A 13,875-nucleotide genomic window follows, 5' to 3' on the forward strand; every position below is an offset into this window, starting at 1 on the left:
GTACAAAGAGGACGGTAAGAAGGAGATGAACATCAGCCTGTACTCCTTACTGCCTGAAACCATGGAGACTCAGCACGCTAAAGAGGTGTCAGACCTGCAGAGTGAGGTGAGAACCTTCAAACGATACCATGTGACCCTCACCGTTTGCCTTCATCAATCACTTTTAGGAAGTTTCCTTGATGAAGCTACATTGAATGATGTTTGCAGTAAACCGATGCTTTCACATGTGCTGCAGGTGAAGTATAAAGAGGGTCTGAAGCAGAAGATTCAACACAGTTTGTACCATCAGCTTCCAGAGACCACAGAGACTCAGCTGGCCAAGCAGCTGTCGGAGCTGCAGAGCGAGGTCAGCATGTGGAACCTGAGCAGACTGAGGATAAAACAACGTTCATTTGATGAAACATTTTCATTTTTCCTGTAGACCAAGTATAAGGAAGCAGGAAAGAAGGAGACCAGCAGCTGCCTGTACTCTCTGCTGCCCGCAACCCTGGAGACTCAGCACGCCAAGGAGACGTCGGAGATGCTGAGCGAGGTATCAGCAGCTTCTGACTGAAGGGGTACTGAAGGGGACTGAAGCTCTGGTTCGGACTGTGAGCGTGACCTGTTGGGATTGTCTTCAGGTGAAGTACAGGGAGAGTGGGAAGAAGGACATGTCCAACAGCATCTACTCTACGATGTCTGACACCCCAGAAACCTGCTTTGCCAAGGAGATGAGGGACGTGCTGAGCCAGGTAGATTGATGCAGTCTTTGATTGACTACCTGCTTTCTTAATAATAATACCTCAGCATCAGGTTGAAGTGCAAAGTAAAGACTAGAAAATGAGAAAAAAAAAAACAGCTACCTTCTGCTCACTTAACCAATGTCCATATCTGAAAAAAATCAGGAAATGGAATATAAAATCAAAACTTTAAAAGGAAACAGAAACTTTACTTTCAGCGTGCACTAAGGTTCTCCTGAAGATGGGGCGTGCACGTGAGTTCCAAAAGTTGGTGATTGGACACAATAAAAGGATTTTGGTTCTTCTTTAAGTCCACATACCTGCCAATCAAAAAACACACCTCCCAGTTATGTAATTATCTGACTTAAAACATTAGGAAGGCTCTAAGACCCAAACTGTGATTAAGTTGTGTTGTGTGTAGTTGTTTTTAACATTAAATTGTCGTGTTAATGGTTGATAAGTTACGGTATGTTTAAGATTTTCTGCTTAAGCGTCATTGACGACGCCTCAGGTGTTAAAGCACGTGTCAAAGTGAAGGCCCGAGGGCCGGATCCGGCCCTCTATCCGGTCTATCCGGCTCAGATCATTTATTTTACTGTTATTAATGGTCCAATCGTATCTTGTTCTTATTTCCTACTTGGATAATTTTGACAAAATATATTTTTATGGAGAGTAAAATATTGAAAGTTATTTAAGAAAGTTATTAAGGTTCTGGAATAATATTCCTGTATTTTATTATTCATAATTATGTTAAAAAGTTACTGTTTTACTGTTTTAAAAATTGGTATTCTGCTAGCTTTTTGGACTATTTTGGCATTTACTAAGATATTTTTAGGCTATTTTGGGGTTTAGCTAATATTTCAGCTACATGCTATCTGATTTGGACAGTTTTGGTTTTCTTTTTAAGCTTTTATAGGCTGTTTTGGAGTTAGGCTAATATTTAAATGCTAGCGGTTTTGGCTAATTTAGGCTTTTTCTGTTTTTTGATGATATTTTGGAGTTAAGCTATTTTTTTCAGCTTCATGCTACCTGTTTTGGCTAAGCTAAGTCAAAAAATGTTTTTGTTTTTTTAGGCTAATTTGGCATTTAGCTAATATTTTAGCTCGCTATCAGCTTCACCGAAGTTGTTTTTAGCTATCAATTTCAGCATCTTCAGCTATCAGCACTACCATCGTCAGCAGCTAAATTCAGCTTACAGCATTCACACTAGCATTATCACAGGTAATTCTATTTATATAGTTCATAATTTAAAACTAATGAAAAATATTTTTTAAAATGTGTTATTAAAGTTTTAAAAATGTAGTTTTAGTGTTTAATAAATGTTAAAGGGTTCAAGATGACTACATTTTTCCCCACAGATAAAATGAGTCTATTTGGTGCCACATTACTGTCGAGGGTTATATGGATCAAATCCAGTACCTCTCTATCAAAGCCATGCTGCAGGGGTATGAAGTCTCTGTTCAGGAAAACAACAGGAAGTTTGCAGGTGGATATTCCTCATCTCCTCATCAGGTCCTTATCATTTCAAACGTCGGCTGCTGAGATGTTTTCAGCCTGTCCCTCTGATGCCTCTGCCACAAAAGGGTCCTCACAAATGGGATTTTGTATCCAAAGCAGATCAAAGAGACGATCTGAGCTGCAGCCCTCTGAATTTGCATGTTAAGCCTATACCGTCTTGCCTTAATGAGGCTCGGCCTGCAGCCAGGCCTGATCTGGGAGGATGAGAATATGTGTTCATGCTGCAGAACACAAACACACAGAGAAATGAGGGGATGTAGTTTTAGTCTCTCATTAGTGATGAAAAAAGAGTCATTGTTTTAAGACTTCATTTAGAATTGGTACATATTCAGCTCGTCTTTTATTGTGCCAAGTGTTTGTCGTGTGTCTGAGCTGTGAACTCTTCTTCTGACAGACTAAATACAAAGAGAAGGGGATGAAGACTCTCTGTCAGACTCTTTACAGCCAGCTGCCAGAAACCGCTGAGACTCAGTTCGCCAAAAACGTCGCTGAGCTGCAGAGCCAGGTGAGAATCCGGATTTCTCTGTTCAGACTGAAGATTATGGAAAAAGCATCAAAAGTTCCATCCATCCATTCATCCATCTGTCCGTTCATCCGTCCATCCACCATAGACATGACATTAATACTGAGATTTCATGCAGTTTTATGTCATAATAAAGGATTTGGTGCTAATGTTTTTTTTTTCGCTCACGAATTTGTCACCTGTCACTTTTTGTTTTTTGTTTATCCGTTTCCATGGTGAACCGTTTCACCTGAGCTCCATGGATGATAGTTTCTACCATGTGCTTGTCATCGTCAGAGTTGATTACCTTTGATGAGTCTTTCTGAAGCAGAACTTTAGGCTGAGGAAGCTCAGAGTTTATTCTAATCTTAGTCTCTGTTAAGCCTCTGAGTGGCAGGTTTGGGTTTATTTACCTGCATGGATGGTGTTGATGTTCTGGTTTGGGTGAGGGTCAGGGGAAGCTTGATTCTCTTACGACCAGTAGATCTTTCCTACTGTAGCATCTTTATTCATCCTTATTAGACAACATAAAAAGTGGCCCTGCATTTTTTTGTTTTACACTTTCATCTCATTTATTTGTTATATTGTGTGAAAATAGGTCAATTTTGACCCAAACACAATATAAGGATTAATAAACCTAAAACATATTTGACTGCTTGATTGCGTTTTGCTGGATTGTCATTGTCTTGATTACCTGCATGTGATGCAGATGGGTTGTTTAGTCATTAAAAATCACAAAAAATACTTTAGGCTCAACTTACAGAATATTTAGTGATATTTAGTTAATAATATTTAGTTAATGTATTTGGTTTCATCACTATTACAGAGCTCAAAAATATGATTTTCTTTTTCTCTGGATCTTTTCAGACAAAGTACAATAAAGGAAAGGAGAACTTGTCGAGCTCTCTGTACTCCACTCTGCCAGAGACTCTGGACACGCTGCACGCCAAAGAGGCCGCTCAGCTGCAGAGTCAGGTGACCAGACTCCAAACTTTCACACTGAGCTCAAGTGTGTTTTCAATGTGTAGACAAAAGGTGAAACTTTCTGTCCATTGAGTTTTTTTTAACTTAAGAATTAATTTCTTGTCACCACATATCTCTTCAAAAAATACGTCAATATAGTTATCTTTTTTAAATGTCTATGTTTTTGTTGCTCATTGTTTAAATGGCAAGATTCTGTATCTGCTATAAACATCAGGGAGCCAGGCTTTAGTCTCTGTGGAACACCACAGTATCAAGGATTATAGGAGCATAAAGGCTGTGATCCTGTCTGTGTGCAGCTGAATGACAGAGCGGCGCTGAAGAAAGACCTCTCTTCGAGTCTGTTCCATCAGCTGCCAGAGACTTTGGAGACAGCCTATGCTAAAGAGGTCTCTGAGCTGCTCAGTGAGGTATCAGGACAACCACTCCACTGCCTCATCACTTTACCTTTTTATTGTTAAAACAATTCCACTTCTGTGTGTCTGGAAGGTGAAGTACAAAGAGGACGGTAAGAAGGAGATGAGCATCAACCTGTACTCCTTACTGCCTGAGACCATTGACTCTCAACACGCTAAAGAGGTGTCAGACCTGCAGAGCGAGGTGAAGTCTTGTTTTTTATTTACATTCTCCATTTGATTACTTTCTTTTTCCTTTTTATTACTTGTTTTCAAAATAAAAGCTGCTCTGTTCCAAACAGGATCATCTCAGTTCAGTTCTGGACAGCTAGTAACCATTGTTGTGCAGCATAGGATAATATGTGATTTTAACTCATAAAAGATCAAACTTTTTATCAAAGTTTCTCTTTCCATATAAATCTGTTCATTCTGGAGGTAGAGTTGATCAAACAAGACGTCTTCAGGTCAACAGGATGTAAAAACCTACATAGTTTATCATCTATGTGAACCTCAGACATCAGATTATACATTTAACTAATCTAAATTAAATAAATACTGATTAAGTAATACTTACTTTAAAATATATATATATATATTTGTCTTTTATTCGTTTTTTGTTCTTTTTCTCCTCTTTGTCCTCAGCAGTCTTACTCTGCTGGGTTTTCTTATTTTAGTTTGGGGTTGGATCTTGGTAGTCTTAGTTTGCAGGCTTTGTTTATTTGTTTTCTTTAGGTAGTTTTGTTAAGCAGTCATTATCAGGAGCTGCTGACTCTGACGGTTCACATGTCTGGATCAGCAGTCTCCATGACTTATTTAATGTTTGGTCAAGGAGCCCCCATAGAGATAAAAAAAAGGAATTTCCACATGTGGGTCTGGAACATCTTTGTGTTTGAAAACATTATTGAAAAATAACAAAAAATTGTCAAATAGCTGACTAAAATGATATCGGATGAGCAAGAAGTAGCCGTACAGAGATAGATTCAAATGTAGACAAACAATGAGATTTAGGCTTTAAGTTCCAAAGGGTTAAAAAAGAAAGGGAAACCCACAGTTTAAAGTCAAGCTCAAATCACTTCCAAGAGTTTTCAGGACTGAAGATGGCTCCTCTTGTCATTCCTGTGCTGCAGGTGAAGTATAAAGAGGGTCTGAAGCAGAAGATTCAACACAGTTTGTACCATCAGCTTCCAGAGACCACAGAGACTCAGCTGGCCAAGCAGCTGTCGGAGCTGCAGAGCGAGGTCAGCGTCTTCACTCACAGGAGGAACTCTGGCTCTCTCCCTTTATTTTTCCTTTTACATCAGAGCTCATCTCCAGTGTTGATGTTGTTTGAACTATTGCAACGCAGGAAAAAAAGCATCTTTGACCGGTATTTGACACAATAGTAATGTAAAGTTTACTTTGTAAATCAGGAGTGTCAAACTCAATCACACAAGGGGCCAAAATCCAAAACACACCTTAGGTCACAGGCTGAACAGGATAAACATTTATTGAACACTCTAAAACTACATTTTTAAAACTTTAAAACTGAAACTTTTTAACATAATTATGAACTAGATATATAGCATTACCTGTGATAATACTAGTGTGAATGCTGTAAGCTGAATTTGGCTGCTGAAGATGCTGAAATTGGTAGCTGAAAAACGTAGAAGCTGATGGCTGAAGATGCTGAAATTGATGGCTAAAAACACTGAAATTGATGGCTAAAAATGGTGAAGCTGATAGCCATCTAAAATATTAGCCAAATAGCAAATTAGCCTAAAGAACTTAAAAAAAATGTAGGCTAGCCAAAACAGCTAGCATGTAGGTGAAAAATTAGCTAAACTTCAAAATATAAAAAAACTGAAAAAATGCCTCCACCACATGTAAATATTAGCCTAACTCCAAAAACACCCTAAAAAAAACTTGAAAAGAAAAGCCTAAATTAGCCAAAACACCTAGCGTGTAGCTGAAATTTTAGCAAAACTCCAAAGACAGGAGTGTTGTTGACAGTTCTGCTCATACCTGTTTCCAGAGTACCTGGACAGGTATTCAGGACCACACAGCCTGGATTTGAGAGCCCACAGCTGTCCGAGTCTCTCCCTATAGTGAATCCTGGAAGGAGTTGTAAACTGGAAGAGATGAAAGTTTGAGCTTTTGAAAATGTGACCTTACGTTTGGATCTATGCTACCATTCAAGTCAGAATCCCATTTAGCCACTCGAATTCATTAATTACTTCAGTTACCAGCTGTAAGAGTTTGTGTGTTTTAGAAAGAGATTTAAATGACAGAAAGATTATGAAGATAATAACTAATCTTTTTTAGTTCCTAAAGGTTTTATCAATAGGTGCTCTACTGTAGATGTGTAATTCCCTTCTGTTTCCCAAACTGGGAAGTTAACGGTTCTTTAATTTTTAAGGATTATCTAGATTATCCTAGATTGGCAGAATTTTCATTTTCATCACAGCTGTTTCTATTGATGTTATTTAAATGTTATGAAGATCACATAATGATGATGAGCTTCATTCTCCAATCTACAAATGTCAAAAAGATCCATTAGTGATTTATCATCTAATTAGTGGCAAAATAACAGTTGGAGCATCTTCCTTCAGTTCTAGTAGTTGCTCAAATATAAACAAGTAAATACAGATATCCTGATTATCAAAGATCAAAAGAGCGCTAAATAATTTAGGATTTGTAGATCATTTACCAACACCACCAGTAGTTTCTTAAGAAAGGCACGAGCTGCAGACTTTATAAATGTAGGAGATTGCACAGACTACTGCCTGATCAACACGGTTTGTAAATCACATGCTGCGCTTGAAGACATTTTTATAAACAAACTTTTATAAATCAGACTTACTGTGTGTTTTCTGAAAGTAGAGATCAGTAAATGCCGGATCAGTGATGCTGAGTGGAAGTGTTTTTCTTTTTTACACATTTATAGACTAAATACAAGGAGGCCGGCAAAAAGGAGGTGAGGACGAGTCTGTACTCGCTGCTGCCTCAAACCATGGAGACGCAGCGAGCCAAGGAAGCTTCAGAGCTGCTCAGTGAGGTGAAGAACTAGAATCAATAATGAGGAAGTGTTTTTATTTATTTTTTATTATTATTAGGTCTGTATGTTTCCACTCATATGTTGGCTCTGCACAAAGTAAAAATAAGTATGGAGCTTTGTTGTTGAATAACTCTAAATGTACTGCTTTGTTTTCTGGGTAACATTTCCACAGATCAAGTATAAGGAAAGTGGGAAGAAGGAGCTGTCCAGCTCCCTGTACCACACGCTTCCAGACACTTTAGAAACCGCATTTGCCAGAGAGGTGACGGACATGCTGAGCGAGGTAAAGAAAAGCTCTGAGTCTAGACAAACTCGTATTTCTCTGCTTAAATTAATCATATCTCACTAGTGCAGGGGTGTCAAACTCAATCTCACAGGGAGCCAAAACCCAGAACACGCCTTAGGTCACGGGCCGAACAGGAGAAACATCTATTGAACACTCTAAAACTACATTTTTAAAACTTTAAAGCCATCACTTTTAACATAATTATGAACTAGATATATAGCATGACCTGTGATAATAATAGTGTGAATGCTGTAAGCCGAATTTAGCTGCTGAAGATGCTGAAATTGATGGCTAAAAACGCTGAAGCTGATAGCTGAAAAAGCTGAAGCTTATAGCCAGCTAAAATATTAGCTAAATGCTAAATTTGTCTAAAAAATTTTTTAAAGTTAGGTTACTCAAAACAGCAAGCATGTGGCTGAAATATTAGCTAAACTCCAAAATAGCTTTTAAAACTTTTAAAACAAACTGCAACTTTTTCACATAATTATGAATAATAAAAAGGCCGGAATATTATTCCAGAATAAATCAGCTTAAACCTTAAATAACTTTCAATATTTTACTCTCCATAAAAATATATTTTGTCAAAATTATACAAGTTAGAAATAAGTCCAAGATAACATCGGGTCATTAATAACAATAAAATAAAGTGATCTGGAGGGCCGGATAGAATTACCAAGAGGGCCAGATCCGGCCCTCGGGCCCTGACTTTGACACGCATGCACTAGTGGATTTAGCTTAGGGATTCTTCTGAATTTTAGTCAGTCCTTTGAGAAAAACATTGATAGACTTTTGTGTAATATCATCTTGTTTTCCAACAAATTTCTGTTTATTTCAGAACAAAGACCTTTTGTTGTCACATTAGGGGATGAATTCTTCAATATGGATGTGCAATGCCTCTTACTAATTGTACATTTTAATGAACTGCAGGACCTTTTGGCTTTTTCTTTATCTAAAAAACATGTTTTTTTAGATAAATAACTGAAAATCTCACCTTCTGACATGAACATTTTTGAAATAAAAAAGTTTTGTATATACAAAACAATCATGACATTGTTGGTGTACAGTAGTCTTCATATCGTGGATCTCCTTTATGGTCTTGTAGTTTTGTGGATTTTTTCTTTACGTGCAATTATGCTTTTCTTTCTTTCTTTTTTTTACACAGCAAACTGTGCTCTCTGTCCTGATTGGCTGTTGACCTTGTCAATTATGTTTCCTGTACAGAATGTGTTCAGTTTGCCAGATTTACATAAATCTTTGATCTTTGTTTTCAGTCTATAATCCTAAGTTTGAACTCTGAGAGTTTAAGCAGGAAGGAAAAGTGTCAAAATGTTCATGTCTGTCTGAGAAAAGTGGAAAAAGTGTGTAGTGAGGAGTTTTACTGCACTAACACATCTGTATCTAGAAAAGTTTATTTTAGGTTTGGCACTAAACCAAATGGAAACAGAAGCTCTAAACCTAAACTTTTAGCCTTTTTCTATCTTGGTTATTCCCAAAGTGCCCAGTGATAAAAGGAGCTGTTTACACGTATCTCCTTTAATTGTTTAAGGAGGTGAAGAGGGTTTAGTCAAAGCACCTAAATCCAGTTTAATATCAAATACTGTAGATCAAACAAAGGAGATCTCTGAAGTGCTGGAGGGAGCTGTGAAGTTCTCCAGTCTGCATTGATGCTGTCTCAGAATAGTTTCAGTCAGAATGGTTTGTTTTGTTAGTATTCATCATCGCTCCACAGATCAGAGGCTTCATTATCATTTTACATGTGATCGAAGCTTAAGTCTGTATCTGTGTCTGACCTGTGACCTCAGAAACTCAGGAATCCACGGTCATCCTTCAGCCGTTTAGAGCCTCACTCTGAGAGCATTTTAACCCTCATCTCACTTGGAAGGTAAATGCCTTTGTGTGTTTTTCAGAGCAAATACAAGGACGGGAAGAAAAACCTGGCTCAGAGTTTTTACTCTCAACTGTCCCAAACTGCAGAGACTCAGTTCGCTAAGACAGTTTCTGAGCTGCAGAGCGAGGTGAGTTTCTGAGTGACCACAGCTGCAAACAGCTGCAGTCACTATTTCTGAGTGATCTTGATCGATCAGATCACTGATGTCCTACAAGTAGAAATCAACACAAACAGATTTTACTGAGTGGAATGAAATCAACTGTTTATAAAAATTAGTGTTCCCTTTTTAGCCAATTGAACAAGTTTACAGGTGAATATAAGTTCCAGTCTCAATTTTTTAATTGGTGACAGTTTTTGGTTTTTTTCAAGTTTCAAATTTACTTTTTTTCTTCAAATGTTAGATATTTTTTTCAAGTTTTCAATATTATTTTTTTTAAATGTTTAATTTTTTTTTTCTTCAAATTTTTAATACTTCCTTTAAGTTTTCAATATGTATTTTCAAGTGTAAAACTACTTTCAAATCCTTATTTTTTCTAATTCAAATTTTTTATCTGTTTTTTCGTAAGCAGATCCTGATTTGATTCCATAGGTTTCCTGGTAAAATACATCTGTTGATCCCAAATTACATTGACCTGGTTTATTAAATCCCCCACTGCTGTTTTCAAAATAAGACGTTTCTGTTGTTTTAAACCACAAAGGGTTCAATGCTAAATACAGCTTAATGCCTCTAAAACAATAAGGACAATGTTTATTATTTAGTTATGACACATTTATGTATCTTAAGTCTTTTTTATTAATCTTCAGGTGAAGTATAAAGAAGCTGGAAAGAAAGAAGCAATAAACTCCATGTACTCGACGCTACCCGAGACTCTGGAAACCAAACACGCTAAAGAGGCGTCTGAGCTGCAGAGCCAGGTAAGAAACATTCCAGACGACTCAAACCGTCCATCTGCTGCTAAAGCTGAATCAGTCGCTCAGTGACATCCACAGTTTGGGAAAATCTGTTGGCTTTTAGTTCCACTACAGCAGGAGTGTCAAACTCAATCAATCAGGGGCCAAAATCCAAAACACACCTTAGGTCAGGATAAACATTTATAGAACTCTCTAAAACTATATTTTCAAAACTTTAAAACTGTAACTTTTTAACATAATTATGAATTAGATATATAGTATTACCTGTGATAATGCTAGTGTGAATGCTGTAAGCTGAATTTGGCTGCTGAAGATAATAGTGCTGGGAGCTGAAGAGGCTGAAGTTAATAGCCTGCTAAAATATTAGCTTAATGTCAAATTAGACTTAAATACGGAAAAATAAACTTAGTTTTTCATAAACTAAACAGCTAGCATGTAGCTGAGAAAATAACTAAACTTCAAAATGGCCCAAAAAACTGAAAAAAGCCTAAATTAGCCAAAAAAACTAGCGTGAAAATATTAGCTAAACTCCTAAATAGCCTAAAAAAATCTTAGTAAATGTCAAAATAGTCCAAAAAGCTGCAGAATGCCAATTTTTTAAATTTTAAAACTGTATTTTTTTCACATAATTATGAATAATAAAAAGTCAGGAATATTATTCCAGAATAAATCAACTTAAACCTTAAATAACTTTCAATATTTTACTCTCCATAAAAATATATTTTGACAAAATTCTACAAGTTAGAAATGAGCTCAAGATAACATTGGGTCATTAATAATAAAATAAAGTGATCTGGAGGGCCGGATCCGGCCCCCGGGCCCTGACTTTGACAGGTGCACTACAGTGATGACAGTGGTACAGGCTCAATGCACAGATGTATCTTTTGCTTCCTATAAAACACAGAGTAATTCCAGTCTTTTAGCATTCATACAGAGTGCAGAAAACACAGGAAACTCTTAAATCATCACAAGATGATTTTTCTTAATTTCTTCTAAAATTAACTTGTTACTCCTAAAATAAAAACATTCAGAAAAACATTCAGAAACTAACAAATGAATGATACTACATATTTATTTATTGTTCTAGTTGCATATTTTTTATTTTTATTACAAAACATTTCTTCTTCTTGCAGCAGAGTTGTGTTTTTTCAGAATCTCAAAGTTTGATCATGTTTAAAGAAACCACAAGAAAACAAAATGTACATCTCAGACTGCACAGGCCTCAGTTGAAATTAATCTTCAAATGTTGTAGCTGCATAAATAAAGAAAAATACATTGGAGATATTTGGTAAATAACTAACATTTTTACACTTCCCCCTCTGTTTTTAGAACACACTCTCATTTACTGAAATGAATCCAATGTTAATTATTTGCAGCTGAAGTACAGGCAGAGTCGAAGCGCAGAAGGACCCAGCCTTTACCATCACATGCCGGAAACCATCGACACTCAGTTTGCCAGAGAGCAGATGGAGGTTCTCAGTGAGGTACGGCTGCTTCTGTCAGACGACTTGTGTGGATCTCAGAGGAGAAGCTGCTGTTTGAGGTGTTCACCTCAGAGCTCCAAACTCTGATGATGATCATCATCTCTGCAAACATCCCACGCTTCAAGACTCCACATTCAGCTGGAGAAAAGATGTTTCTCTCAGCCGCAGTTCAAACACTAAAAATCCAAGCGTCTGTTGATTTTATTCCTCTTTCTCAAGGTCAAATACAAGGAAGACGGCAAAAAGGATCTGAGTGTCAGTCTGTATTCTGTGCTTCCTGAAACCCTGGAAACGCAGCGCGCCAAAGAGCTGAGCGAGATGCTGAGTGAGGTGAGTGCGCCCATCGTTCACGGAAAGACTAAATTAAAATAAGAAAAATAAAACTTTAAAGAGAACTGACTAAGAGGCGGGATTTAGAGTATGACTCCACCCACCCCAATTAGTTGTTTTACTCTTTTTTTGTTAATACAACTATAAGAAAATGTAAATCTGTGCTGCTAAAATGTGTTCAGTGGGGAAAAAATATATTTTAATCAGCCACCAACTGTGCAAGTTCTCCCACATAAAAAGATGAGAGGTTTACCATATCATAGGTTTGGCTCAACTATGAGAGACAGAATGAGAAAAAAATCCAGGAAATAAGAATTTGGTCAAAAACTAAAGTTATTAGTAGGTATGTTGTTTTCTGGATGCAGCTCAGCGTTCTTTCTCCTTCAAGGTTCTTACCAAAAAGTTCTGTTTTGGTTTCACCTGACCAAAGGACATTCTTCCAATCCTCTTCTGCCACATGAGAACTTGTTTCACTTTGATAAATATTTTTAGTTTAGGTCAAACAGAAATGTTTTTTCAGCACTAAGACAGTCTTAATGTGTTGTTTTATTAAAATGTTTCTCAAGGCGAAATACAAAGAAGACAGTAAGAAGCAGAGCTCAGCGTCTTTGTACCACCAACTACCTGAAACTCTGGAGACGCAGCACGCCAAAGAGGCTGCACTGCTGCAGAACCAGGTACACCTCCAGCTCCTTCTGTGCTTAAAGAGCATTGAGTCAAAGTCTGAGCAGTCACTGTTCTTCTGCTGAAAGCTTCAGTCGCTGCACTCGCTGTTTTGCAGCTCCTGTACAAAGAAGCTGTGAAGAAGGAGTTGTCACGTCCGGTTTACCACCAGCTTCCTGAGACCCTGGAGACCCAGTTCGCTCGGGAGGTCACCGACTTACAGAGTCAAGTAAGAGCAGCTTGAGTGTTTAAAACAGCCCCCCCGAAAAGGCTCATTTAAGCTAGGAACAAGTGAATGACATCAGATTGTTGCCTGGAACATCATCTGCAGCCTGAACCGTTCAGGATGACGCCCACTGCAGGTCGACTTCAGGTTAAAACACCCACATGCTGGAAAAGTACGGATGGGGGGGATCAGCATCAGCTTGTTTTGAACAAGACGCTTAACTGTTGGAGCTTGTGGAAAACCTGTCAGCCTCGTTCTGGCAGAGTGGGAACAGCAGATGGTAAAGGACATGCACAGGAGAATCACAGCCATGAAAACCGGCTCTAAATTTAAACACGCGTGTTCTGTTCCTGATGACCCAGAAGTCCAGAGCGCTCAGCTCAAACACATTTAAATGATCCCAGAAAAACGTCCCCTCCAAAATATCAACCTTAAATCATGAGCTAACGCTCACTCCAGCAGTCTGCAGACAGACTGTGTTCTATCAGAGATTGTTTCACGTTTGTGTTCAGGTGAAAACCTTTTTTCATAATCATTTTTAAAATTTTTTTAATTTAATGTAGTCTAATTTCCTAATCAAAAAAAAAAAGTTTGCCCAGATCATTCCAGACTAGAGTGCAACGGATCGCAAAACTCACAGTTCAGGTCATGTCATGGTTTTAGAGTCACGGTTTGGATCATTCTTTAGATCAGTGAAAAGAGAAAAAACACGACAAAATCAGATGAAAACCTACAATCAATTGTTTGAAAGGCTTTAAAACACATGTTTGATAATAAAAAAGTACTTCAAAGCATATATACACACTCACAAATATATTCAAACATTTGCCTATTTACGAAAACAAAATATTAATGACATCTTTGAACTCACAATATTATTTTTATATAAAATACTGTCAGATGATTTAATAAACCACATTTGTCAAAGTTATGGCCC

The 13,875-nt window shown here is 37.5% G+C and overlaps 1 protein-coding gene across 1 annotated transcript; it reads left to right on the forward strand.

Annotated features, from left to right (window-relative positions):
• Positions 1-12,941, forward strand: LOC112139594 (nebulette; the record flags this gene model as incomplete). The annotated part of the gene is given in 17 exon segments (XM_024262415.1): positions 1-106; positions 236-346; positions 422-532; positions 621-731; positions 2,632-2,742; positions 3,607-3,714; positions 4,020-4,130; positions 4,210-4,320; positions 5,243-5,353; positions 7,039-7,149; positions 7,322-7,432; positions 9,343-9,450; positions 10,128-10,238; positions 11,612-11,719; positions 11,939-12,049; positions 12,616-12,726; positions 12,831-12,941. Coding segments are annotated over 17 exon segments (1,873 nt in total), but the record flags the coding sequence as incomplete, so codon positions are not given.
• Positions 12,942-13,875: the final 934 nt, after the last annotated feature.

Source organism: Oryzias melastigma, unplaced genomic scaffold (genome assembly GCF_002922805.2).
Source record: "Oryzias melastigma strain HK-1 unplaced genomic scaffold, ASM292280v2 sc00832, whole genome shotgun sequence".
NCBI lineage: Eukaryota > Metazoa > Chordata > Actinopteri > Beloniformes > Adrianichthyidae > Oryzias > Oryzias melastigma.